This window comes from Melitaea cinxia, chromosome 22 (assembly GCF_905220565.1).
Source record: "Melitaea cinxia chromosome 22, ilMelCinx1.1, whole genome shotgun sequence".
NCBI classification, from domain to species: domain Eukaryota; kingdom Metazoa; phylum Arthropoda; class Insecta; order Lepidoptera; family Nymphalidae; genus Melitaea; species Melitaea cinxia.
This window is the reverse complement of record NC_059415.1, coordinates 4455470-4468163: the sequence shown is the minus strand read 5'-3', so window position 1 is coordinate 4468163 and position 12694 is coordinate 4455470. Positions and strand designations below refer to the sequence as shown.

The 12694-nt window shown below is 33.1% G+C and overlaps 1 protein-coding gene across 1 annotated transcript in view; it reads left to right on the top strand.

Moving 5' to 3' along the window:
• The window catches only part of LOC123664406, a 29686-nt gene that overhangs the window by 13382 nt on the left and 3610 nt on the right, over nt 1-12694 (top strand). Inside the window, exons 7-11 of the mRNA XM_045598951.1 lie at nt 1241-1408; nt 2247-2342; nt 2806-2940; nt 5228-5303; nt 5644-5825. Of these exons, the coding sequence (XP_045454907.1) occupies nt 1241-1408; nt 2247-2342; nt 2806-2940; nt 5228-5303; nt 5644-5825 (657 nt within the window). The remainder of the gene's footprint in view (nt 1-1240; nt 1409-2246; nt 2343-2805; nt 2941-5227; nt 5304-5643; nt 5826-12694) is intronic.

The following is a 12694-nucleotide window of genomic DNA, read 5'->3' as shown; positions in this document are numbered from 1 at the left end:
TATACTTTAACTATGAAATAGTTTTTAATATAAACTCTAAATTGATTTTCTGGCAATTTTCCAATCGTTTGTGTAATTTTAGTATAAAAAATAGTGTTTCTTCTCAAACAAAAAAAAAAAAAGTGTGTGTACTTATGTACGCACGTAATAAGTTATACTTCATTGGCTAGCTAACTTCACGTTGCTAACTTCTTCTTTGCTGACTAGGTAACTTGAGGGTGTCGGTTTTTTGTGACAGCGTGCGCGCACATCGTAAAAATTTACTCTCATCGCTTTCCACTAATGCGCCAAAAGTCAATTTCAATTTACTTCGACAAGAAATAAAATGAGAACAATCATGAAAGTAGTCGAAGTCAATTACTCAAAACAACTCCTTAGATCTCGCTCAAACTTGACAAGCGCATACTTTTTATCCGAATAAAAAATTATGTGTAACAGACAAAGAAATACAATCATAGAAACAACAACAATCATATTTACACACATAATTAGCTTCTCAACTTAATGTTTAGTTAATCTTCTAGTTTGTAAAATAATATATTTAAGCCTAAACTGCGTAAATTGCGTTGCGTTGCGTAATTGTTATATAGTATTTAAACGGTTTCAAAAAAAAAAAAAAAAAAAAATAGAACGTTCTTGATTCGATATAATTTTTAAGTGAGACCTAACTCTTTACAGTGTGTACCGATTTTGATATTTTTTTTAAGCGACATCTGGTGGTGGTCGTTTGGTCCAAATTAATTGTAATAGAGATCTGACGTTTTTTTGAGTTATATCTAATAATTATTATTTTTTCAACTTCTCACATTGTTCTTACTTGTCGATGTGAATTTAAGTTTGAGTTTCTTTCGTTTGAGAGGCAACGCAATTATTTAAAAAAAATGCCAGTTATAGAGACTACCGATAGAAGTGAAAAACTGAAAACTTAGAACTTTTAGTATTAAAATTAAAAATTTCATAATGTTTGAATTAAAAATGATGTGTATAATGTTGCACAATATGTAAGCTGTATAGCTGCAGATACCTACTGCTATAAGCATGTCGGTGACGCGAACCCATAATTTTCCATTTTCCCCACCAAAAAGTGCCCAACGCGGCTAAAAAAGTTTTCACTTCAATAACAATATATTCTGGCTCCTACCCTACATTGTTTGTGTTTTATTTTGACGTTCGCGAAACATTTTTGAAAAATTTAAATAGAAAATAGAAACAACAATTGTTCATATCTCCACTTTCACAGCATCTGATCTTCGACTTCGATCTTCTAAGCACGAGTACGTTAGTCACTCTATCGCATTTGAGGCACGTGAGCGACCTCACACTGAACATCGGACAGAAGAGACCGGTCAACTTGCCGCTAGTGGACTGGTCCTGTGCTAGCCGCGGACTCAGGGTCACCCTTATTATTGTGAGTTGTGTCTACTTTACTTTTATATGAAATATCCTGCTCGAGACCTGGAGCAGCCAGACTGAGTCCCAGTCCCACCCCAGTCTTACAGAAAATCACAGCCAAATAATACTGCTCTCAATTAGTGTTGTCTTCCTGTGCTGAATTAGGTAGAGAGCTCCTGGGGAGGATTGAGGGTAGGGTCGACATCGCGCTTGTGATGCTTCTGGTGGTGCAGTTGTCTATAGACTATGGTAATCGCTTACCATCAAATGGGCCTAACGTTTGTTTTCCGGCCTAGTTGTATAAAAAAAGAATTATTGAAGCAGCAGGATATATTCCGCTGAAAATCTGGAGAAAGTCGACTTTGGAAATATTTAAACGTCACAGAAGGTCACAGCTAAATAATACTGCTCTGGATCGTAAGATAATTTTAATGCCTTACTTTGATTGAGGTAAGGAACAGCAGGAAATAACCTGCTCAAGATCTGCGGCTTGAGTGGGGAAGAACCTCAACCTTACAGAAGATCACAGCCAAATAACAATGCTCTCAAGCAGTGTTGTGATCCTGTGGTGGGTACGGTAGAAAGGTACTGTTGGGGGTTGGGTTGGGAGGGGAGGGTTGAGTTGGTGATGTGCTTGAAATTTTCCTTGCGTTGTGTGTACATATAAGCTAAAGTATTCGCTTACCATCATACACACATCTTTGTTACCTTTATAATAAGGAAAAAAAAATGCATAACTGTCTTATACAAGTTTACTATTGAATTACTATTTATATATGATATACATATAGTTACTATTGAAGATTCAGTATAAACTAAATTAATATGTAATTGTATTTGTCTGCACTCCACAGATAACAGTCCCACACTGCATGATGAATATGGTAATCGAAGAGGTTTTCATCGAGGGTCTACCACTGTTCTCACTGAAGGTTATGTTTTGTGAAACGGTAAGTTCCCGAGAAATTAAAGCATTTAACATAAATTTAAAAATAAATTACGAAAATTTGACATGGCAACATTCAGAGCTGTCATTAAGGCACAAGTTAGGGCACTTGCTAAAATTTGATACTTGACAAATAAAATTTGTAGATTAGTAAGGAAGTAATAAAAAAATACTATATTTACTAATTATAAAGCAAATTTTATTTAAAGTTTACAAATGTAAGGTAATAGATGCTTAGTTGACGTTCTGCGATGTTGACAGAACTAGTGATAAGAGCAGTTATGTGCCATCAACTAAAACATGTATTAAAGTTCGAAAAAAAAAAATCTAATGTGCAAAACTGTCGACATGTTAGGGCTTTATATTTGTGTATCGTTGATCAAATTAATTCAACAACAATAGCAGTACCAACGCTAAGGGCAGACGTGAGCGAAATATTTGTTATAAACTTCTGTTTTTTTTTTCAGTTACACGTGGGTATCCTAAAGCGTGTCGTGCTATTGTACAAAGAGACGATACGTGAATTCGTCTGGGTCGATTCTCCGGGCAACTCAGTTGACATCTGCAGTAGGATTATAAAGCATCACCGAGAGCCCAATGAGGTTTGTAGATTTTTTAAGTTATCAATGCACGTGATTTGATAACAAGATTTGGAACATATCCACTTTTATTATTAGGTATTATTATTATATTAATAATAATATCTCAACTTGTTCTGGATGGATCTATTAAAAACCGACTTGACACTTAAAATAATTATTTATTAAAAAAAAAGTAAAACTTGATATAAGAAGTGAAAATAATGACGCACGACTTTTATTATGTGCCATGTTTTGTATTAAGAGCCATTTCACAAAAATCGGTAACAATCCGCGAAATTGTAATATTTTGACGTCGTTAATCTCAGTGTTGGATGCAATAATGTAATTTATATTCTTGAAAAATAATAGAGCAACCTTTGTTGTAGTCCATAGTCAGATCAGAATTTTGATTTATATTATGTGTATAAAATTATTAACCTTTTCATCAGCCTCCTCCCTGGGTAAACGGTCGCAATGTATACTTTGAAGTCCTACTTTTCAATAACCTCTACGTTGAAACCATTTTAAAAAAATATCATAATATGTGGAATATAATTTTGTTGTCCACTATCATAGATTTTTATTCCATTTGTATCTCTATTAAACGATAAAAAAAATTTTAAGTTACGAATATTTTCCAAATAAGTACAATTTTAAAAGCGATATTTCTCTTAGAAAACTAAGAAATTTTAACGAACTATCTTCATCAAAGTAAACTTACATCATTAAGGAATACAAAAAAAAAATAATTAAAAGATGTAATTATTTTTAATACATTTTATATTAAATAATAAAAAGATAGTATATATTACCACGCATCAAGCCCAGTAAATCAGTCGAGCGCTAGCGCTCTTAGAGGTAAGGTCCACGCCAAATTCTGCGGAGCCGTCTCTTTCGCTCACACGCGGCAAGCGCCTGTTGTTATAGCGGATAAACCGCATTTGATACTTTTATAATAAAATATAAATAAAATAAACATATTACGAAACTGATACTGACTGTAAAATAATATAATGGTAATTTCTGTAAACAAATGTATAATTTAATTTTCTTTTCTCACATTATCAATACAAATAGGCACTTCAATCTGTTTGTCTTGTTATTTGTTAATTAATATGTTTGTCGGTGTCGATGTGTGATTAGATTCATTCGTAAACTGAAAAAACTAAATCAATTTAAAAAAATTTGTTTCATAAAATTGTTTTTTTTATTTTTATTTTAAATTTTATTGACTGTTGTTATATAACATACTTGAAATTTTTAACAAATTAATTATGTAAAAAACATTTTATACCATAGTTATAATTTTTATTATACATCAGAAAATGATCAAGATGGTCTTTTGGTTGTCACACTATACGTACTAGCACAAAGATCGCGCGGCTCGTACGACTCGCGCGATGCGACCAAATTTACCTAAACTTGCAGAGCGTAAAATTGTGAAATGGCTCTTAAATTTGGGTCAGCGTAAAAATGATGATAAGGAATTTATCAATGGCCACGCTTGTGTTCGCGTCCTAACTTCTTAACCGTTAAAATTTCAAATCTTCAAGGAACTGTGAAACCATATCCAACGGTATATACCTAGTAATTTTACCACGATGCGAAAAATTAAACAGACTCAAATAAATTAGCTTACAAGTTCATAGGAAAATTCTTATTATTCGGGTTTCTTGTTTATTTATGTATTAATATCGATAAGTTGCTTTTTGTATATTATGTATATCTTATCAAGCTAATAAATTCATTTTGTCATGTATCTTTAACAACAAAAACAATGTAAATAATTGTGTTTGCAAGCAAACGAAGAAAAACCGCATTCAATTATATCGATAAGTAATACAACGTAGGTAGACAAAAAAAATTGTCGTGTAAATACGCATTATCAAAGATTACTCCAAAAGTTGTAATCAGATCTCGATGAAATTTAAATGTGACCACATGATAAACATCGGCTTTCGATTAAATTAAAAATCATCAAAATCGATACACCCAGTAAAAAGTTATGCAGCTTTTCGAGAGATTCCCTCGATTTCTCTGGGATCCCATCATCAGGTCCTGGTTTCCTTATCATGATACCAAACTAGGGATATCTCCTTTACAACGAAACAAGAATTATCAAAATCGGTTCATAAACGACGGAGTTATCCCCGAACATACATAAAAAATATAGATATACGGTCCACTTGAGTAACCTCCTCCATTTTTTGAAGTCGGTTAAAAATATAATTTATTAAAGATATCTTTATAGTTGATACATTAATTTTAAGCATTTACCTATTTCTAATTTTTATTTTGTTTGTTTCAGCTTACAATGTCAAACGTGAATCCTATTATTTTATTGTGCTGGCAGTGCACTAATTTGAAACGACTTGTCTTACACGGTAAGTGGCAAAGACTTATTAATTTACATTAGTAATCTTTTTTAAACATAATATTTTAACAATATAACAAAAGATCAGACTTCACAGGACTATTTAAAACTGATGGACAATAAAAATAACTTTTTTAAATAGTATGTTTAGTAGTTTTTTTTTTAATATTTCTATGTTTAATTTACGCTTAGGATATTTATATACCATAGTCATTGGTTTTTTACGACACAAAAACAAAAATATTTGTTAAAAACAGATTCTAAATTCCAAAACCCGTCGACGTCCAGAGTTTATTTAAAAAAAAAAAAAAACGATAAATTCTTTACATTTTCTAAATCCGTTTTGACAGGTTACTGGGTATGGCAGTACGATCTTCTAGGGATAGTAAGACTGCGTAGAAGTCTTCAAGATCTAGAAATATCTGCTATATACAACAGACAAAGTCGTTTTACGTCGGCGACTCGCTGCGACCATATGGTTCGAGTTCTAGCTACAGACACACAGAAAATGCTCGACCCTGACTATGTTAAAGTACGTATTTTGACTATTACGATGTTTAATCTTTATCTATACAAATAAATAAAATTGGAGTGTCTGTTTGTAATATAAAAATAACCAATTTTACTAAATGCATATGGATGTATACACGGTACATATACCAAAATATATTTTTTTTATAATGTCCATCTGTCCGTCCGTCCGTTCGTTTTTTTGTTAAATTCTAGGCGGACGAAGTCGCGAAGTCGGTAAACAGCTAGTAAATAATCCGAAAAGAAATAATTCTTCTACGTACTTGCTGCTTGAAATTCGTAATCGATTACTTTTATTTAGGATTTATTGTTTTTTTTTTTTAATATAAGATATTAAAGGAATAAGATTTGCAAATTGAGTGAATTTTGTCGTTAATAAAAGAAATTTCAACTTTGATATACAAAAAAAAAAAAACTAAAAAGAATTAAATTTTCTCGATTGAAAGATACAATTTACTTGAATATCAGTTATCTAATAACGACTAATTGAGTAAAGACTGTTTGAGAAAATTTAAAACCACCTTATAAAATAAATAATAAATATATTTTTATGAGTTAATTTTAATCGATTTGAATAAAAATCGATTAAACAACACCCACAGTCGCTCGTATTGGACATCCCCTTTTGGTTACTTCGTACAGCTTTGTGCTTATTCGGCAATGCTCGGTATACGGTAATATGTCTCAGTCACACGTTAGCATTGGTGCCGTTATCTCTGTCTTGAGCACAATCGGTTACAAAAGTTTTCGTTGTTATGGTTTTAAATTCATCGTCCGCACGTCGTTGGAAGTGGTAGTTGCACATCGTTGCCTAAGTTTTTCTGTTATCTTTGAGTACAATAGTAGTTCTTAGTGCCATTATCCGTAGTGCGATATTTGTTTGTGCGCAGTGGTATATATCTAATAAATAATAATTCAAAGTGAACACCGACGATGTCGTTACAACGTACGCCGCCGGCCCTCTACGCATCGAGCCCGGAGCTACCTACAAACACTGAGAGAACCGACTTTGTTAATATGCGAAAGCGGAAGCAAATGGATTATGATGACGTTGTTGTTGCATTGGAGAAGAAATTTGAGCATCAGCTGGAGGTTTTCTATAACAAGGTAACACAAAATATCAATAATGCCATTGCAGAGGCGGTCAATGTGGCCCTAACTCAACAAATATCGAAAATATCATCATCATTAGAGAACTTAAATACAAATGTGCAGAAACTTTCTACAGACAACATAAATATAAGGAAAACACTGACCGAGGTAGGTGAACGGCTGCTGGAAGCTGAAAAGTCTCTTCAATATGCGTCTGAGAATGAAAAGGAGTTTGACAAACGAATCCAGGCCATCGAAGATACTGTATCCCATTCTTCTGTCTTCCAAGACAGGATACTTGAACTCGAGAATAAAATATCAATCATGGAACAGCAGGCGAGACAGTGTAATATTGAGATATCCAATCTCCCTGAAAGGCGTGGTGAAAACCTGATAGACATTCTAGAAAGTATAGGCAATGAAATCAAGATACGAATTCAGCGTTCCGAGATAATATCCATACACCGTGTACCTCATGCGGATCAAAAGAACCCTCGGCCTAAAAACGTTATCGTTAAGTTTACTACGCGCGTAATTCGCGATAATTTTATCACAGGATGCCGTGCAAGGCGGGGATTGAACTCAAGTCAGCTGTCCATACCCGGCTCTCCACACATTATATATATTAATGAACATCTAACATTAAAAAATAAACTATTATTTCGGCAATGTCGAGAAGCTGCAAAAAAAAGTGATTTTAAATATGTGTGGGTTAAGCACGGTACCATATTGGTGCGACAAACGGACACGTCCCCAGTTATTTCTATACGTACGGTGCATGATATTGATAATAAAATTTCCCAATCCTACTCAAAAAAATAAGCAGGTCTGGTTCTTAAGTTTAATATATTGTCACCTTACAACTATTTATTATTGTTTAAGTATGCTTAGAAGTATTGACTTGTTTGTTGTGAGATTTATAATAACTAGTATATTGATGTGGGTAGATCTATTTATCGATGAGACGTGTTTGTTGTGCAAGGAATTTAATTTAGCCTATAAAAATGACAAATGTAATAATAAAAAAGTTTATAATAAGCTTCTACGTAATAAAACATATTATGTTGTAATGTGGGTTCTCATAATGTGGTCACTGCATATAATTGATGTAAATTACCGTGACGAATGTCCTTTTTTTCTTCGTGATTATATTTGCCGGCGATTGCTGTTTTTGTTTATGTACGGGTGTGCGTTGAGTAAATATTCTGTACGACATTGTTATATTAATAATACTAAATTATCAATATATCATAGAAAAGTTTTATATAATGGATAGTTCTAATAGTGTATTATCTGTATATTATCAGAATTGTAGGGGAATTAGGACTAAGCTACATATCCTATATATGAATATTTTGCTTCATGATTATGATGTAATTATTTTAACAGAGACGTGGCTTCATGAAAATATTAATGATTCGGAATACATAGACAGTCGTTACAGAGTGTTTAGATGTGACAGAAATCGCGCTGGCAGCGGGCGGCGGGACGGGGGCGGGGTGCTAGTAGCGGTACGGCGGGAGCTGCCAGTCATGCCGCGTGGCGCTTGCGCAGGTCAGGCGCTCACTTCCTCTACTGCCACCCGCGCGGCTGCGCCCTCATCCCCGTCTCCGTTTGTTGATCATATATCACTCGAATTAAGAATGCGAAATTACTGTTTTGTTATAAGTGTAGCGTACATTCCGCCCGGTATGAGTTCCGAAGTATATGCTTCATATTTTGATTACTTGGAGAATGTTCTTTACAGTCCTGATATAAATTCATTTATAGTTGCAGGTGATTTCAATTTACCCAGTTTAGAATGGCGGCAGAGTTGTGCACATTTGGAACCTATTATGTTGAATACATACAACCAATCTAATATTCATTTAATAAATTTTATGTCTTTGTTCAATTGCTTGCAAGTTAATAAATTAAAAAATAGAAATGATCGAATACTAGATCTTTTTATAACTAATATTAACGATTGCGGATCTTCACTTGTTCCTATTTCACTGCTGCCGATAGACGAACATCACCCGCCTTTCTATGTACTGGTACCAATTAATAGGCATTTTAAACCATTACGAACTATTCCTAAACAACAATATAATTATAAAAATGCTAATTATTCATTAATTAACACAGAAATAAATGGTGTTGACTGGGTGAAGGTTTTAGAGAATCAATCAGTAGAAGATGCTGTCATTACTTTGTATGATACTTTATTTTCTATAATCAAAAATTGTATCCCTACAAAAATAATTAAGAATTCTAAGTATCCCACTTGGTTTACTTCTGCCTTAATTCATATCCTCAAAAATAAAAGTCAATGTTGGATTAAATGGAAAGTGTATCAAAATCAAGTTGATTATGAAGAGTTTTCTATGTACAGAAAGAGGTTTAAATTTGAGTCGCGTAAATGCTATAAAAATTATATGAATATGGTTGAAAGTAGTATACGTAACAACATTAATTATCTATGGACCTATATAAATAATTTAAAGAGCAATGGGGGCCTTCCAAATTTTTTTTCATATAAAAATGACACTACTAGTGATCCTGTAAAGATATGTGAGTTATTTTCCAATTATTTTCTATCTGTATTTGAACCCAGTACAGTTGATGATAATTTTGATATTGATGATATTCCGGATAAAAATCATGATTCGGATTTGATGATTAGTACTATTATTTTAACCCAAAATGAAATTAATAAAGAACTGCAAGCACTTGATGTTAATAAGGGAGCAGGGGTGGACGGCATTCCACCAATATTCTTAAAAAATGTTGCAGAATCTATTTCTAGGCCGCTGCAAATAATATTTAATTGTTGTTTACGTGAAGGGACTTTTCCGCTTGTTTGGAAATCCGCTCGGATTGTGCCGATACACAAGGGTGGTACTAAAAGTGACATTGTAAATTACCGGCCCATATCCATTCTACCTACTCTGTCGAAGCTTTTTGAAAGATTAGTTCATAATAATATTTACCCATTTTTACATAAAAATATAATAGAACAGCAACACGGTTTTGTACAGCGGCGTTCTACGACAACAAATTTATTAATTTATATTAGTCATCTATTTGAAGCACTAGATCTTAACATACAATCAGACAGTATTTATACTGACTTTCGAAAGGCATTTGATAGGGTGGATCACAAGATACTTCTTGAGAAACTTGCCTTTAATGGAATACGCGGAAACTTGTGGCGTTGGTTTAAATCTTATATAACAAATCGCACCCAAAAAGTAATGATCAATGGATATGAATCTAATTTCGTATCTATTAGCTCTGGAGTGCCACAAGGTTCTATATTGGGGCCATTATTATTTATATTGTTTATAAACGACATTCACCACTGTTTCAAGTCTAGTTACTTTCTGTTATACGCTGATGATCTTAAAATATATCATAAAATCCAAAGTTCAGATGACCATAGGAGACTGCAAGAGGACCTTGACAGATTCTCAGCTTACTGCACGGTAAATAAATTAGCGCTTAGCTTAAATAAGTGCAAAGCTATAACTTTTACAAAAAAAAGGACACTTAGCAGTTTTTCCTATATGTTATGTGGTGAGCGTCTTCAGGTTGTGGAACACATCAGAGATCTTGGGGTTATACTAGACAGAAAGCTACGTTTAAATATACATATCGATTATATAATTAGCAATGCTTATAAATTATACGGATTTGCGATGCGTACTTGTAATGAGTTTAAGTTGGCTTCAACATATCTTCATATTTATAAATCACTAATACGTCCTCAACTTGAATACGCTGTACCTATATGGAACCCATATTATAGCAAATATATAGATGCGCTAGAGACAGTTCAAAAAAAATTCTTACGTTGTATGCATTATAAATATTGCTTTTGGCATTTATCTTATGTTCAGATGTTAGACAAATACAAACTCTCCACTCTTAAATCAAGACGAACATATCTTGAATTAATGATGCTTTACGACTTATGTCATAATAAGTATGATTGTATCCCCCTAAATAATAAATTATGTTATAAGATTCCAACTGGAACGCACTCTCGTAAGCCACATTCCATATTTGCCACTGCATTTTGTAGAACAAATGCTGGTAAACGCTCACCCTTGTATAGAGTTACTGATGTTTATAATAAGCATTTTTTGTCGGTGGATATCTTATTCGCAAGAGTTGCTAAGTTTAAAAAAGAAATTTTTGAATTATTGCATTAACAGTACAAACGTAAACGGGTTTACTCATTGAATTCAAACCTTGCATACGGACTCGGTGTGGGTAGCCTAGTAGTTAACACTGATCCCAAGATGCAAGTCGTAGGGCTAGGGTATCCATATCGACAAAAATGCACCCTATTTCTACTTTGACTGCGCAATGTACAGTTAATGTTTAAGAAATAGAAAGATATATAAGTTGTCTGCTTAGTATGTATTTCTAGCTGAGTAATAATAACAATAATAATCACTAGTGTTTGGTTGATGGTATTTAGGGAAAAAATGTATTTGTGATGTATTATGTATATTAGATACCTACCATTTCTTTTCCTTGATGTGCATTTTTTACTATTATAAAATTGTAATCTGGAGTTGACGGTGTTGGTGTCACGATTAATAATGTTTGTATTGTAAGTCTGTTATGTAAAACTATATTGTGAACACTGTTTGTTAACTTAAATAAATATAAAAAAAAAAAAAAAATTGTTAATTGTTATTATTAGTAGTTAGTGTTAGTAGTTGTTATTGTTTTTTGTTAAGTATTAAGTTTATTTAATTTGTGTTATTTGCAAGTGTCAGTTGGCACTTATATTATTTGGCAAATATGCTGCCAAAGCATAATTGTGTCTTAAATCGCCAGGCGAGAAAAATAATTTATGATTTAACGCAGTATATGAAAAAAGAAAAGATGAAGGTGTAAAAGATGTAGACAAAGTATATTTAAGCAACGCACAATACAGCGGATCGCAACTGATGGAAATGTTTCGGGCTTACTTTCGGTGTTCCGCACGCCTGATAAAAAAAGGTCTAGATCAAAACCTATTACTGATGTCGATAATTTTGACCAAGGTGTAATAAAAAGATGCATACATAACTTCCACAAATTACTAGTGAAACTCAGACGGGATATAAATTTTCAAGGTGCTAAAACAAGCTTAAAGACAATTATCAAAAACTTAGGTTTCAAGTGGCGAAAGACCAAAACCAATTGAAAGGTACTTATAGAGAAAAGTGACATTCGCCTGAAAATAATATTGTACTAGAAATAAAAAAAAAAAACAAAAAAAAATGCACTTAGCCGCTAAAAACGTTGACTGGAATGTAACCCGGACAATGGAGCTCATACATGAAAAAATAAATTTAATGGGTCAGGAAGAATGGAGAGCTTTATGAAGAAAAGTTCACGAGGTCGAAGATGAATATAGAAAGAGCGACCATATTATTGACGATATGACGGAAGAACAAAGCATCAATACAGCTTCAGATTCGGAGCGTCTGAAAGCGAGAGCGGCGATTACGAGGATGAACCTGTGCCAAGTACCTCACATGGTACGCAAGGGGCCGACGACTTTATGATAGGGATTTCCCCCCTCAGCGACAGTGATTAAATAATAATGTGTCTTGTTGTGTATATAAAAAGTATTAAGTGAAATATTATTGTGTGTGTTTGTAATAAAAAATCTGCCACTGTCGAAAGGTTTACTTTATTTGTACTTGGTTGTTTGGTTGGTTGGTATTAGGGAAATTTTATTCGTACATTGATTTATAAAAAAATAAAAATAAATGATAGTGACAGTTTTCTTTA